This window comes from Notothenia rossii, assembly GCF_949606895.1.
Source record: "Notothenia rossii genome assembly, chromosome: 9".
Taxonomy (NCBI): Eukaryota; Metazoa; Chordata; class Actinopteri; order Perciformes; family Nototheniidae; genus Notothenia; species Notothenia rossii.
Window position 1 is genome coordinate 13,893,429 of NC_136907.1, and position 16,049 is coordinate 13,909,477.

The 16,049-nt window shown below is 38.7% G+C and overlaps 2 protein-coding genes across 3 annotated transcripts; one reads left to right on the forward strand and one right to left on the reverse strand.

The window, feature by feature from the left end:
- Nucleotides 1-2,312: 2,312 nt before the first annotated feature.
- Nucleotides 2,313-9,420, reverse strand: rab38c (RAB38c, member of RAS oncogene family). 2 transcript variants are annotated; one of them, XM_079647210.1, is made up of 5 exons: nt 9,305-9,420; nt 7,745-7,954; nt 6,867-6,997; nt 5,786-5,923; nt 2,313-3,584 (listed from the first exon to the last, which is right to left on the reverse strand). In XM_079647210.1, the coding sequence occupies exons 2-5, from the start codon at nt 7,935-7,937 to the stop codon at nt 3,423-3,425; spliced, it is 624 nt and encodes a 207-aa protein (XP_079503336.1). In that variant the 5' UTR covers nt 7,938-7,954; nt 9,305-9,420; the 3' UTR covers nt 2,313-3,422. The 2 variants fall into 2 exon arrangements, with proteins under 2 accessions (XP_079503336.1, XP_079503335.1); XM_079647209.1 differs by lacking the exon at nt 9,305-9,420 and adding an exon at nt 8,190-8,789.
- LOC307017595 (ras-related protein Rab-39B-like) lies at nt 9,393-14,223 on the forward strand. Its single transcript, XM_079647208.1, has 4 exons — nt 9,393-9,713; nt 10,646-10,878; nt 11,948-12,218; nt 13,137-14,223. The coding sequence occupies exons 2-4, from the start codon at nt 10,664-10,666 to the stop codon at nt 13,290-13,292; spliced, it is 642 nt and encodes a 213-aa protein (XP_079503334.1). The 5' UTR covers nt 9,393-9,713; nt 10,646-10,663; the 3' UTR covers nt 13,293-14,223.
- Nucleotides 14,224-16,049: the final 1,826 nt, after the last annotated feature.

Consider the following 16,049-nt stretch of genomic DNA (forward strand, 5'->3'; position numbering starts at 1 on the left):
GACACATATGGAGGAAAATCCTGATAACATCGACACAAGGTGTTTCATTCCTGTGATGCTGCATGACTCCTATAAGACTGAACATGTGTGGGGTGACCCTGATCTTCATGTTGTAGGAATTTGTATGGCATTACAGTAGCAATTCTATGTGTTTGATGTGATACCAGTGGCACAATAGTTTACAGTGCATAGTTTATGGTGTCATGTTATAATGGTACCTTAGTAAAATCCTAGCAAACATTCCCATTCGGTAACATTTCTTGTAGCCTTAAAATCATTTCCCGGATTCTTTCCAGTTTGATTTACTTAGTTCCAACAGTATGACATTTAATGGTTAAGTAAATACCATCCTGATGGTTCCTGCTTTAATTTAAAGGCCACCATCTAATGAAATGTCTATAGGAACAACATGTTTTATTACAGGGAATATGGATCAGTGTTCAGATTAAAGAGAAAGTTCAATATGTGGAAAGAAAAATGGACATATCAAAACTGAAATTGAGGGACATTTGTAATGGCAGTAACTGCTCTATAGCAATTTTAGGATTTGTTGTCTAGTAGGGCATAATATAGTACGGGATGCCCTTTTGAACTGCAACTTGCAAGTGTTTTTTATACTCCAATAATCTGCTGATTGTTGACGTATAGTATTGTTTGATAGATCATTTCACAAATACTGAAAAATCCCATTACAATTTGTGTGTCCTATAGTCCAAGAATGCACCTCATGTATTAGCATGCGTTCGGGTCACAGGGGTGGCTCTTTATTTCTCTAAAAGATAATTACCCAGATAAAACCCTTTGTGTGACACGGACTGCTGTGCTGACAGTATTTTTTGAATCCTCTTAGACTCTTCTAGCCTGTTAATTATCTTTGACTCAGGACTCCAGTTTACACTAATAAAAGAGAGGCACACACTGGGGATTTTCAAAATCCCAAAGATGTTCAGTCTACAATTATATAACACTGAGAAAAAGCAGCAAATCTTCACAAGTGAGAAGCTATGCTAGAAAAAGCGATTAGTGAATTATAAAAATAGCCGTCGATGAATCAGTTAATTGTTTCAGCCCTATTTGCTCTCTGTGAATTAAGTCAATTTCAAGGCTGATTTCAAAAGGTTGTGGGGAAATGTGTTGCCTTGAGCTGAGAGGACATGACACATGCAACGATCTTAGATGAACAACACTACTGACAACATACCGGACAGTATACGGCAACACAAATACAGTTATTGCATGTAGTCTTGTCCATAGAGAATATTAATGTGTTGCATTACAAGGACAGGCTATTGTACATCAAAGGGAGTGAAGTAAAATATAAAGCTGATGCCTAATTTGAAAACATGGAATTTCAAATAACACTTGAGGCAGATTCAACAAAGGCTGCTTTTCAGTCGTCTCTGTGCTGAAAAGAGAAGCACATGCCATGTTTTTGACTGGCAAGAAACCAATTTGAGGGTAGAAGAAAAGCCTCATACCAACAAAGGAGCAAATGTGAGTTTGTTTGCTATCACAGTTGTTTATACCTAGAGTGAAATGTCCAATTCTTGAGGAGATAAAAAATCATTATGGATCGAAAAGACGAATATACTCATGATAAAACGGAAATGGATGACTAACTAGAGGAGGAAGCTACTGCAAATCATGAAAAGACGGAGTAGTACTGGAAGACCCACAGACGCTGTAAAGTGGGTCACACTTTACCACCACCGTTCTTAATTAGAAACAAAATTGCAATCCACTAAACGCCTTTAGGTTTTATCAACCACTTCAGCAGTACATTAAATGGAAATATCTGCTAAACTGACTCTCCTCCGTTACTTCCACAACATTAATGTTTATTTCTCACCGCTCACGATTCTTGTGTGTTTTCTCGGTAGCATGAGAGAACAGATTTTCCACCCCATCAGTTCGTGATCCAGTGTGAAAGAGAATGTCTCTACGTAGCGGGCCAATTATAAACACACGCATTGCATTCTCTGTAATAATGTTGCATAATAGGGATTAATTTTACATGAGATTAGCAAACAAATAAAGCTGTGATCTTCAGCAGATGGAAAGTATAGCATCTGTAATGACAGATAGGATTTAACTGTCCAATAAGCATTACTCTAACCAACGTCAGGTATTTAGACAGTACACATTTGCTAATTTCCTCGTCAGTTTAAACCCAGGGGAATCAGTTAAAACTAGTTTACAAAAACACTGTTTGAAAGGCCATTTCTCTGCATGTTCTCTCCTACAGTGTGCCCATTCTAAGCCGATCCCTAAATACTGCAGTGAGGAAAAATAACAGATGAAGGAAGGACAGCTTCTGATGTCCAAAGAACATTTATTTTCAAATGTAAGTCCATTATAAATGTGATAGTTTGATGTGTTTGTATTACACTTGCATTAATAATTGGTATCTCTATATTCAAACGCTAATCTGTATAGAGTCTTAAAGGTCACCTATTATGCAAAATCCACTTTTTCATGTCTTTTATACACAAACATGTGTCCCCTCTGTGTAAAGAGATTCTTAAAGTTTCAGGAAAAAAGATTCGCTCACTTTTTGTCCTGATCCATTTATATAAAAACCTGTCTGAAAATGAGCTGATCAGATTTTGGACACTTTATGATGTCATAACGATTTTTTGGGCTTGTGTAACCATTAGCCAATAACCAACCAAGGTAACACCCGCCCACCTTATCACCTGAATCTCCTCCTAGAGCACCATTGTGTTTATTTTAACCAAATATCTCTCCTTATTTTCATCTAAAGTAAAATACAGAATCAGCACTTTTGAAACAGGGCTGAAACAGAGGGGTTTGTGGGATGCTACGAGTGATCTGTTTGGTATTTCGTGTCAAACACTTCAGAGACACGTTTTTTTTATCTGAGACCTATAATATATTGATGAAAAACAGTACAATAGGGGACCTTTAAGTCTTTTTTTTTTATTATTATGTTTTGTTAAATATGTTCAAAGAAAGCATAAGAACCACAGTTACAAAAATGTACATATTGATATATATTTTACATATATTTGGGTTAAATCATAGAATGTAACAGAAAAGTTGTGCTTCTCATGTGCACATGTGACTAACTTAAATAAAAATATTACTAATAATTTGAATACCTCTAAGACAAAAACAATAATATACAATTTATCTGGTTAAAAAGCATGAAATAAAATGTAAGTTGTAAATTCACATTTAATGCCTATCTTCCTAAAACTTTTAATAAGTCAAGACATTCTTTCATATTGAATTAAGAGGATCTGAAGGAATGAAACATTTTAAATGAACCTAAACCAAATCCTTTCTGCTTCAGATCTCCTGATGGCCATGGTACAAACCTCTGCCTATTTTTCTGTATTAATCACTAAAACAGTCCCTGAGCCAAACTGACTTCCTGGTGGCGTGTGATTGGTCAGGAGTCACGGCTTCATACATGATGCACAGTTGAGAGGATCCTTGGTGGTGTTGGTGAATCCAGACAGGATGAGGGAGGCGGGCTCTCGCTCCACCACCGGGCTCTCCTCGTTGTTCAGGATGTTCTCCACCAGGCAGCGTGCCGCCTCCTCGATGTTAGCGTTTTCCTGAGGGAACGTAAAAGAAAACAGCTATAAAGCAATCAGTTGTGGTGACCTTGCTAAGGATGGCACTGCGCTGGTAGGTCCACCAGTAAAATATGTCAACAACATTTGGATGGGTTGCTGTGGAGTTTTGTACTGACATTCATGTTTCCCACAAAATAAACCCTACTGACTATTCATCTCGTGCCATCATCAGGCCAAAGTGTCCATTTTCATGACTTATCTTAACTTTACTCCTCTTTTTTTTAAATGTTGAAGTTAAATGAGCACAAAATGAATTTATGGATACAGCTCTCAACACTCACATGAAAGGGAGCTGGATACTTTTCAATAATCCAAACATCTTTAGAATATGATCACAACCAATAACAAATCATTTAAACTTGTTTATTCTTATCTTATGTTACCTATAGCTTTCTTTCTTTTTATTTATGCATATCTTACTAATCACTCCCCTTTTAAACTTTTTTTTTTTTTTACTGTCCTATAGTACACATTGGAATGATTTTTACTTTATTTTTTACATCTATATTAAATAGATAAAGGTGTGCTCTCTCTAGCTCTCTCGCTCTCTGTCTCTCTCGCTCACAGAGGCTGTGTGCTCCTCCGTGGCGATGACGGCTTGCGTTACAAAATAATAATAAACATAGGCCTATTTGTAAGGAGGGGGGACACAAACGGAAAGTGTCACAGTTAAACTCCTTATGAAGTGGTGAGGTGCCACTCCACATTGCTTTTCTTCCCGACTGCAACACTGTGTGTGTGTGTGTGTGTGTGTGTGTGTGTGTGTGTGTGTGTGTGTGTGTTTGTGTGTGTGTGTGTGTGTGTGTGAGAGAGCGTTTCACATGTGTGTATGAGAGATTTTTTACATATGTCTGTAAATGATTTTGGTTTCAGTTGTGTGTGTGTGAGCAGGCTCGGATTGGCCATTGGGAGATTCAGGACTTTTCCCAGTGGGCTGCTGCCTTCGGTGGGCCGCTGGCTGTGGCATAGGTGGGCCGTGGACTTTCACAGCGCCGGTACCGCATCCGCCGCCGCAAACACCCACCGTTGCGGCGTTGTGAAAGTCCACCGCCGTTACGAGCATCCGGCTGTAACAGTCCACTACCGCCCACGAGGACCCAGGTTCGGTTTCGGCCTGAGGTCCAAAACATTTATTTAAAAAGAAATAATAATCATAATAATAATCTCCCGTTGATCGCGTCCATTTGTGACCCACCTATCACATCTCTGCGCCCCACCAGTGGGGCGCGCCCCATACTTTGAGAAACGCTGGTGTAAACTAACATTGGAAAATATTGGAAAGGACTATCTTGACATTTCAAATTGCAAACAAATAAAAGGAGATTGACATTTTAAATCCAGTTTTGAGAAAAGTCAAAGTCACTGTGGAGAACTCAACGTCTAAGGGAAAACTTTTTGGGGCTCACGTTTCAAGTACTATAAAATCAGTAGGTCGGTGATTTCAACATGACCTAGAGAACCATTCAATGCTAAGAACATAACAATGTTTGAAACACTTATGTGTCATGTTACATCATACTGTATACTTGTACTGTTTGACCAAGGCCTTCACTTTACCTTTGCTGACACCAATGTTTATGTCATGCTAAAAAAAGTAAGGGTTTGTTTTCAACCAATAATAGTCTGACTTTTGTCCACTGACCAGCTCCCTTTTCATCCTGACCTCGCCTTCGTGTTCATTAACTACACTCCTGTCTCTGACTCGCACCCTGGTGTGTAACTCATTAGATGGGCTCTGAACGGGAGGAAAATACAGAAGATTACTTCACACCAGACTGCAGACATTCCTCTGTTTCTCTCTTGAGAGCAAGGTAAATAAGGTTTTCTCACTTTTAGTGTTTGTACTGAACACCCTTCAGTATTTACCAGAATCATGTGTCTGGATTTTGGGCTTTTGTTGTAAAGCATGGCTACGGTTTAATATGTAGTTAACCTGACTGTGTAAATAATATTTAGGGAAGATGAATGTGATTAAGTCTTTGACTCAAGTTAAACCCCAGACAACTCTTTCCATTTGGGGTTTATACAAAACAATACTTTTAACCTTTTTATATTGACATACAGTAGATATTGCTATATTAAATGATTAGTGATAATGTAATGTTACTACCTCCTCAATCTAACTCTAAATACCTTTTCCACTGATTTGACTTGAGAAAGGTGCATCCAAAGTCACGTACCTTAGCGGAGGTCTCGAACCAGCCAGCGAAGCCGTTCTCCCTGCAGAAGGAGTCCAGTTTGGGCTGCTGGGAGCCCAGCTGGTCTGACTTATTGGCCAGGAGGACCACTGGAACCGGCCTCCCATGGTTTAAGGTCACCTTAGGGAGAGGAAAGACATGTTAAGGGAGGATTTTAATTAAGTCTTTTAAAAGTGGAACCGTAGGAGAAGGTGTTGTATCTATTCATGAACTTTTATACTATAGGTACAGTATGTATTTCCTTTCATATTGTCACTTTTCCTTTACATTTGTTAATTTGTTATGATGAACATATCTGTTGTAACCACTTTAAGGTGTCAGAATGATTCAAAAGAAGTGCTTGTTAGATGAGGAAATTAAATCTGAAACCCCCTACCCTTACACCTTTGCTATGTTGGTACTCACTATTATTTTAACCCAAGCTTTTGTTCTTCTAATTTTTCACACTATTCTGTCCCTTTTTGCTAGTATGAGTGCTTCACCATGTCCACCACGATGGATTGTCCCAAAATATGGGCCATTTGAGTAATTAACACCTCTCTGGCTTTAAAGTTAACACTTTTGGCCTTTGTACATGGTTGGATGAAAAGCAGTACAATATGTGACACAGTATTGAGGTGTGCATTTTGTAAATAGAGAGAGGGGGAGAGGGGTCCATAAGCATCGACTGACAATTCAAGCAGTTCCAACATTGTACCTTTTACCTCCGCTTCGTGCACATGTTCTGCATTGCAGCTTCAAGTTTTCAAACTACTTTATTGAGTCCCAGACTGTGGAGCTTTCAACAAAAACACACTTGTGTTTTGGACAGCTGTTAAACCTACTAGCAAAATCACACTTTGAATTTGTTCCTATAGTACATGAAACCAAGGTGACTACAGCAAGTTTTGAACTACTGCAATGAAATGTTGGACATTTAGACTGAAATATAGATGATGTGTATTTACATATATTCATTTATCCCTCCCCTAACCTTAACTGTAACTTGGCATACATTGTTTTGGGTGTTCGCTGAAAGTGACAGAATGACAGGTTAGAAGGAAAGGCCTTAGTTTGTGCACACCTTGGAGTCCAGGTCGTCCTTCCACTTCAGCACGGCGTCGAACGTGGAGGCCCTCGTCACGTCAAACACCACCAGAGCTCCCACCGCCTCCCGGTAATAGACACGAGTCATGTTCCCATAGCGCTCCTGCCCTGGGACGCATGGTACAGCCAATCAGACACACACAAACATTTATCTAAACTAAAGGAACCTTTTTAGAGTCTGTAAAAATCGAATCAACTAATATCATTGTTTATTAGTGATAAATAAAGCAATGTTGTGTGTGTACACTTTTTGTTTATTCTGCAGAAGCACCCATCATGTGACTGATATTATCAGCATGGGATCAGTTGAGTCACAGCCAGGCACAAGATCTACATTCCTCGACCAGGCTTCAAATGACAGGGAGGGACCAGGCATCCAGCGGGCACAAACACACTGTCCCTGTGTTCACATCTCTCACTGCATAACTCAACTGATATCACTGAGTCATAACAGTAAAACAAAAAAAAGTGTATTTTAGTGCAGTAGATTGTTTCAAGACACTTTTGATTGTTTTAGAAAAGCAAACATATTTGAGGAATGGCAAACACAAGACATCCTGGACTCAGAAATTGCTTAATAGGCTAAATTGGAGATGCAGTACTGTGTCAAACTACCATTTTTTCTAATGTTCCTACATGATTATACTTTCCTAAAACTTCCCTCAAATGCATTTCAAAAGCTTATTTCTTGGAGGTTTAGGAATGTTCAGATGTTCACAGCTGCTGAAGCTTTTCTTACCAACGATCCTTAAACTAAATGTTCCTACAGTAAACAAATACAGCAGATGTTTATAGTTGAACGGTCAACTGATGCCACAATAAACCTGTAATTCAGTATGTAACAGTTTGACAGACCTGCTATGTCCCACAGCTGCAGGCGGATCACAGTGTCGTTGTCCCACTGCAGCACCTTCAGGGCGAAGTCCACCCCGATGGTGGCTCGGTAGTGCTGGGAGAAGATCTGATGCACGTACCGCTTAATGATGGACGTTTTCCCCACTCCCAGGTCTCCAATGACCAGCACTTTGAACAAAAGCTCCTGCTGCATAGCTGCAGCTCTGCACTCTGCACACACACACAAAACTCGTTGGAGAATTATAGTAACTTTTTGAAGGTTCCCAAAAAACTGTAAACTAGGTATAAAGTCACACCTAGCCTAGAAATTATGATGTTTGACTAGTAAGACATGTTTTTGTAGTATAAAACACAAAAAACAAGATATGATCCAATATCGTCGAGATTTGCGAGATAAGTTGTCAACCACCCGTTTAATCACACATAACAGTCTGACTCCGTTTACCTCGCTCCTGTGAGAAGCTCCACCACACATGTTATTAACTGGTGCTGCGTTCAGCGGTTGTCGTAAAAAGTCGCCTGTGAAATTTCAGAGCATTTTTCTACGGTAGGTTTACGACAAAAGTATAAATGCAACACTAGCCTACGTACTTTACTTGGCTGATCATAGAAGGTATGGGTTCATATTAATTTGCAACCAGAAAAACACCCTGCTGTAGAAAAGTGAAATTGCAGTAAATATAAAAGTTTGTTATTCGTAGTGGAAAAAATCATGTTGGAAATTGGTGTAATGATCCCATAGGCCTATAGTATTTTCCTATTTAATGTTTACTTTAAAATGTCTAGTTTAACCAGGTTGAATATCAGAATCAGAATCAGAATACCTTTATTAGTCCCACAGAGGGGACATTTGCAGCGTTACAGCAGGAAAGAGCCACAGACAGCTTAGTGTTGCATATCTTACATGCGTTAAAAAATTACTAAGTTACAATATAATAAACAATATGCTAAAAAAAGATAAAAACTAAAAAAGTTACATAATTTTCAAAAATACAGATACAAAACAAGGATTTAGCAGCCCGGTATATATTACAGTTATTAAAGATGGTATATGTATATAAAGTATATATTGCACATAAAGCACATATTGCACATCGTTTGACGATATTTAACAGCAGCAAGTTATACAATTTACAAAATACAAGATACATATTACCTTGTAACAGTAACAAGGGTTTAGCAGCCAGGTATAAATTACACAGTTATTAACGGCATATATATATTGATTTAGCGGCCAGGTATAAATTACACAGTTATTAATGGCATATATATATATATATATATATATATATATATATATATATATATATATATATATATATATATATTGTACAGCACATATTGCACAAAGTTGGTTTGTATTTAGCAGCAAATAAATAACAAAAATGAGTCTAACAACACATATACTATGAATTGTTAAATGTGTGTAGGACATATTTTATATCCGTTTCTATTTTAATGTGCAATATGTTAAAGAGTATCTCCCAGTAGGCTATAGGGATTAGCATATTTGACAATGATATTTCATCAAATGTTCGTGTTCGCTCATTTCGTAATTACGTTATGTGTTCTCCCACAGCCTATGAAAGCAGCAGCCGGTCCCCGCCATTGTTGCTGCGCAGCTCCGCGACCGCGTGCAGTTACGGTAGTGGTGCTGATGAGGGCGAGGAGGAGATTTGATGCTGCTGCTGTTTCCTGCTGCCATTTCCTACGCGGATCTTCACCCAAATATCATCAACAGTCTGAAGAAGCTGCAGCTCGGATCCTCAGTCGGTTTGCAACAGGCTGCTTTAATCCGTCATTTTAAAAGAGTCACGTGCTGATGGTGGATAGCAGGCCGGGTTAATGATGCATGTTTGTGTTCGGTTATTCCTGTAACACAACCACTGCTACTGGAAGATCGTTTTTAGAAGACCAAATCATCGATATGGGGTTTGCTTTTTACAGCTACTGAGCTATTAACTTTAAGGTACGTTATTATTGACATATGTTACCGCATTTGTATCCTAAGTGTAATCGTTATTGTCAATACTCACACTTGCATTAAGCTAAATGGGTTGGGCCTCATGAGTCAAGTGATTTACTCTTTTTTTAATAAACCTTGAAGGATATCTTAGACATTGGAGGTCTTCTAGCATCAGAGGCAAATATCTGTTATCAACTAGCAGTCCTGTTTAGCAGCCATCTCTCCATTTAGCTTACGTTTGGCTAGTTTCAAGGACGCCCTGTGTGTTATTGCTGTGTGTTATTGCTGCACAACAACCACCTCTTATCCACATGGGGGCTGACTACGCCAATGTTTATTGAGTTCAAGAGGAGTGGCCCTACCCCCCCCAAATTAGATCACCCAACTGTAAATCATATGGACCCCGCTGAGGGGGTTTGGGTCTATTACTCTCCCCTCATGGTGGCGGCCATAATCCAGGAAAAGGATTATTCTATGTCTTTAGAGGCTCTTGTGTGGGTTTGATCAAGATTTGTTTTAATTTAATATCATGTTTTCCCTTAAACTGTTTGATATTGTTGAGACAATCTGAAACAGTCAAATATTTTGTGAGACACAGCCCACACAATTTTGTATTTGAGTATCAAAATTGAGCATAACTAGTAGATATGGCTCATAATTCAATTTTTGGAGAAGGTTTAATTCCAGTTGTAGTTATCTTTGTTTTTTAAATAGGTGCATTTATCTGTTAAAACAATATTTTACATCGTAATATGGATTCGATGTGGAACATTTATGTAACTCATTTTGTCAAAAGGTGGATTAATTTTTCAAGGAATCATCTCATGTTCCTTTGAATATGATCATAAACTCAGTGCCTTTATGTTTGGATTGTTAGGCAGAAAATACACTTAAAGCCATAACATGGATGACTGAATGATTTTATTTCCCCACAGATTTTATCAAGGTGAGACATGGAGACAATATGGCTTTATCAGTTCCGTCTGATCGTCATCGGAGACTCTACGGTCGGCAAGTCGTGTCTGATCCGGAGGTTCACTGAGGGCCGCTTCGCCCAGGTGTCGGACCCTACGGTGGGGGTGGACTTCTTCTCCCGCCTGGTGGAGATCGAGCCGGGCAAAAGAATCAAACTGCAGATCTGGGACACAGCGGGACAGGAGAGGTTCAGGTAAGGCCAAGCTCCTTATTCCCTATTTGGACTTTCTCTTCATCCATCCACAAACAGATATTATAACCTACACACACACACAAAAGTCACTCAGATCTTTTCTGGTTTTACATGCATTTATTTTGTGTGTGTTTAAGTTTGCTTTCTTTTTATAAATCCACACAACACCAACATAACATAAACACCTCTTGTTCTCATTCCCCCAGCCTTGTCCAGATCCTGTTGGATGTCTCCTCAGATGGGCAATACAGATACATTTGTTCAAACCTCACAGAGTTTACAGTATATACTAAATGTCCAGTTTACCAGCCCCAACAACAGTGTGTAGCCGGTATTGTTTTCACCTTGTGAGCCTGTGTGTGTGTGTGTGTGTGTGTGTGTGTGTGTGTGTGTGTGTGTGTATGTGTGTGTGTGTGTGTGTGTGTGTGTGTGTGTGTGTGTGTGTGTGTGTGTGTGTGTGTGTGTGTGTGTGTGTGTGTGTGTGTGTGTGTGTGTGTGCGTGTGCGCGTGCGTGCGTGCGTGTGTGTGTGTGTGTGTTATACTGGTAAGAAATGGTCTTGTCATACTATGCTATGACATATTAGTAAACATGATCTCCCACCGTTCAAATATGTAACTATACGAGGATGTCTTGACTATGATATTGTGTAAACATTTTTACAAAATACTTTACTTTGTACCTTTTATTGGCACACTCTATTATAAAGTTTAGTTTTTTGTCTCTTAAATTGTCATAGTATATTATCTCCGAACAATCCTCACAAAAAGTAATGAGAACAAAACAATAAAACATTAATATACAGACAACAGGCCATAACGGGGTATCAAATTCTTATTTTTATATAATTCTAAACTAAATATCCCATTTTTCTCCATTTTATACGTCATTGAGCCATCATACTTTGCATTTATCACATGTACATTTGCAGAATCTGGCCAAAAAAAGCTGAATGCATTGGTTTGGGATTATTAGTTTCAGAACAGAAAACAAAGTTAGTCTATCTCTCTCTCTCTCTCTCTCTCTCTCTCTCTCTCTCTCTCTCTCTCTCTCTCTCTATCCCCCCCCCAGGTCCATCACCAGAGCGTACTACCGTAACTCAGTGGGGGGGCTCTTACTCTTCGACATCACGAACCGCCGCTCCTTCACCAACGTCCACAACTGGCTGGAGGAGGCCCAGAGCCACGTGCAGCCGCACAACATCGTCTTCCTGCTGGTCGGGCACAAGTGTGACCTGGAGGCCCAGCGGCAGGTGAGCCTCCAGGAGGCAGAGAAGCTGGCCGGGGCCTTCGGGATGCGCTACGTGGAGACATCGGCACGAGAGTCCATCAACGTGGAGAAGGTGTGGAGGAGATTTCACTGGTTTTCAGATACAAGCTCGAGAATAACACAACAACATTGGCTAGGGGTGAAACTTGATTAGCTTATCAAGCTTTTCAAGGCTTTACACTTAAATAAAGTACTTTCAAATAAAACTGAACTGAATTCAATATTTTTTATAGATTCTAAACCAAGTCATTATTCTGTGAAAGGTTACACATAGGAGAAGTACAATTACATAATCATAGTATAGTTAACACAAATAAACTATAGAAAATAAACAAAAGCAAAGTAAATTCCCAAACTAAAATGTAACCTTAATTCTTAGCTCCTGGATTATCTGGAAATTTGTCTTTCCGTTTTTTTTAGCACTGGTGACTTACATGGAATCTTATTTACTGTGTTTCATAATATAGGTCCTATATATTATACAGAAAATTGACCGAGGCAGTCAAGATCTGAGTTGAATTAAAAGTCATTTCTGAACTATTTAGGCAAGCTTTAAATCTTGTGTCAGGCTTTATAAACATTTCCCAAAATTGCATCCTGTTGATGTCTAAACTGACATAAAATTCATTTTACAAAACAAACAAATAGATGTAAAGCTTAAACACCAGCTGCCTCCCTCAACTCACATAAACACTTGTTTGCAATTATACCGTGCAAAAATCCCTTTTATGTATGTCAAATACATGCATTTTTATAAATGTCCCAACATGTACTGTATAGGGTCTCAATACTTTAATGCTATTTATGTCACTCAGTTTCTCTTAAGTTACTTCCACTAATTTTGTGTCCATGGTTGTGTACCTATTTGTCTTTATGTTTGTCTTTTCACTAATGTGCTGTAACACTCTACATTTCCCCGCTCTGGGACTAATAAGTAATCTGATTACTTTAGAATCCCCCACAATCTTTTTTTTGTTCTTCTTTTTCTCAGGCGTTTGTGGATCTGACGAGGGACATCTTTGCGCTGGTACAGAGCGGGGACATCAAGATCCAGGACGGCTGGGAGGGCGTAAAGAGCGGACTTGTTCCCAACACGGTCCACTCCTCCGAGGAGGTCACCAAGGGCAACCGGCAGTGCTTCTGCTGACTCCCCCACTGCAGCATGGGGGGCTGACGGGCGGCCATACTTCAGAGGACTCCTTCTGAAGGAGCTCTCTCTCTCCAGCCTCGGCTGCACGCAGACCACTTTTTGGAGACTCGTTCTATTTCCCCCGCTCAGTTACACACCTTAATTCTATAAATAAGACATTGTTTAATCCTTCTGGTGCCTGTTTTTGGCTCTTTGTTGATAGAAGCACAAGCAGCATCCTAACCCCGTTTCCTGTTCTGTGTGCATGTGACTGTAATAATCCTGCAGACCCTCAACACTTCAGCTTTACTGCACATTCAGCCTTTCCTACAGTTATACTCCCGTAGGCAGTTATATGTTGTTGGCACACATCTCTTAAAGACTGATACTGTCAGTGTAATGTAATGTTTTATTTTATATTTAAACCTGATTCAGTGATGCCGAGACTGAGCCATGTCTCTTCCTTTTCATGTGTAATACTTTGAATAAATTGCGACCATGTCCAGATACGCAGTGAGAGAGACGAGACGGAAAACAGATCTTACTGCACCTCAAATCCTAGTGGCTTAATACAGAAAGAGGGCGAAGGGTGATGAAGTCAAATTGAACCAAAGTATGGCACCTGGCTGGACTCTTTGTTGTATATCTGAAGGAGTTTGTTAAAATGTCGAAAGGGAAAAGCTACTGTAGCTGCTCACTGATTACCATTACAACCTAATCATAGTAAGGATTATTTTTTAAATATAGTTAGTACCTAAATTCATGTTTACTACAACTACTGTGTTAGTTTACTGGTCAGCACCTTAAAGCCTTTAGTATGGAACCCCAAGGTGTTCAATATTTATTTAAAAATTATTAATAATCATATGCCTATATGTACAATACACATAATAAACCAATGGTTGATTTAGTGAAATTAATGAATAAATGATTGAACTCATTAGTTTGACATGTGATCTTATCGTTCCTTTTTTCACTAAGTTTTTAGTTGATAAGGGTAATTTTCTCAAATATTTCCTTACTTATTTTATCATCATTTTATCGTATTGTCTAATTTTATTAGCAGCTGTTGTGCTAACTTAAACAATGTGATCGGCTAAAAGGTGAGATATTTTTTTATTTTACACAATGTGTTTGTGTAATTTGTCATAATGACTTGTCTTTTCGATATTCAACACTTTGGGGCTCCGTACTGATTTCAAAAGTCTGTTTAAACATTCACAATTAACACTTAACATTACACGATACCTCCTCTCACACCTATACCTAATCACTTAATTCAATTAATCAACTTTAAGCGATGCATGCCTCCATTTTAACCCACATTTTCCAAATAATTAAAATCATTTTTATTTTTTATATACTGTTAATAGCCATTGCATTCAGTTCCTGGGATCTCATCAGAAAAAAGCAGAGTTAATGAAGATACATAACTGTATGTGAAACACTGACGGATTTGAAAAATGTGGATTATTTGAACCCCGATTGGTTGCTCAGACTGTAGGACAGATTGTTGGCATTCATATTCACTAATTCCACAGTTTAGGAATAAAGATGACTGAGTTCATACAGTGTAACAGTCCAGTGGAAGAGTCTCCTCCGAGTGCCTTTTGGAGGAAAGAAGCCTAACTAGCACACACAGTCATCTTCCTGTTCAAAGATAAAACTGTGTATTAAAATATCTGAACTGTAGGGTGGTAGGAAATACACTGGTGTCACATTACACACATCCTGTAAATAATTAGTTTGAAACCAAACCCTGACAAAGCCGACTGTTCGATGTTGTTGTGACTCTGGGATTGTTATAGCACAAGTGTCATCAATAATACATGCCTGGAGACATTAATAAAGATTTGTCGTGTGCACAAAATCGGAGGTTCGCTGCTCTCTTTAACATATTACTATTGCTGATACTGTTGTGTAACCAGAACCGGAAGTAGACAGACTCAATGTTAACAGTAATACTGTCTGCGACCACTAGAGGGCAGCCTCAGTGTGGGGGAGCTTTTTCAACACATGTTCAAAATGAGGCCTATTCTTACTTATTAATAATTAAACACATTTCAAATAAAAACTTCAAAGAAAGACAATTAAAAAGTATAACGATGGTTTTGGCCTTTTGCCTTTAATATAGAAAAAGTTGGAGAGAGTGGGGAAAAAGGGCAGCCATTTCGATTTTTTTGAAGGAATTCATATTTTGAATCAGTTAATTTGGTACAACTTTTTTAATAAAAATCATAATTCTCAATATACTATTTGCAATTCTTAATCTTGAATTCATTTTCTCACATGATATGGTTTTCTTGCTGCTTGACCAAATACTATTTGGTCTCTTCCTTGGTAACCAAAGTAGATTAGACTGCTTATCTAATATTTGCATGTACGTATAGCTCTAATTTCTCTGTCATATCTACACCCCAGAGAGCAGAAGGGAGTTTTTAGTACTGAAGGTATGGACAGTTACCAAATATGGACAAGGCAGACCGAGGGCCTCAAACAGGAAGGAAGGCATGTAGTGTAAAACTACACTGCCTGGCCATTTTGTGGGAGAGGTGCCGTGCACAGGATGGCTGAACCATGCCAAATGGTTTGTGTTTATTTCACTTTATCAATACTTTCTTTACTTTGTTTTACCAGAAAGTAAAACACTGACTAAATAAATAAAGATGTATGTGATTATTTTATGGAGATACATTTAAGAATGACATTTTTCAGGCTGCAGGATGCATGAGAGTTATTTAGTATAACAGCTGAAAGGTTACTGAGTGAGTGCAT

Excerpts from the sequence above, each read along its gene's own strand:
- rab38c (XM_079647210.1), bottom strand. The coding sequence starts at position 7,937 with ATGCAGCAGGAGCTTTTGTTCAAAGTGCTGGTCATTGGAGACCTGGGA. Across the intron at positions 6,998-7,744 it reads GCAGCTGTGGGACATAGCAG|GGCAGGAGCGCTATGGGAAC; the intron begins GTCTGTCAAACT and ends CATGCGTCCCAG. Across the intron at positions 3,585-5,785 it reads GGTTCGAGACCTCCGCTAAG|GAAAACGCTAACATCGAGGA; the intron begins GTACGTGACTTT and ends ACGTTCCCTCAG.
- LOC307017595 (XM_079647208.1), top strand. The coding sequence starts at position 10,664 with ATGGAGACAATATGGCTTTATCAGTTCCGTCTGATCGTCATCGGAGAC. Across the intron at positions 10,879-11,947 it reads GCGGGACAGGAGAGGTTCAG|GTCCATCACCAGAGCGTACT; the intron begins GTAAGGCCAAGC and ends TCCCCCCCCCAG. Across the intron at positions 12,219-13,136 it reads AGTCCATCAACGTGGAGAAG|GCGTTTGTGGATCTGACGAG; the intron begins GTGTGGAGGAGA and ends TCTTTTTCTCAG.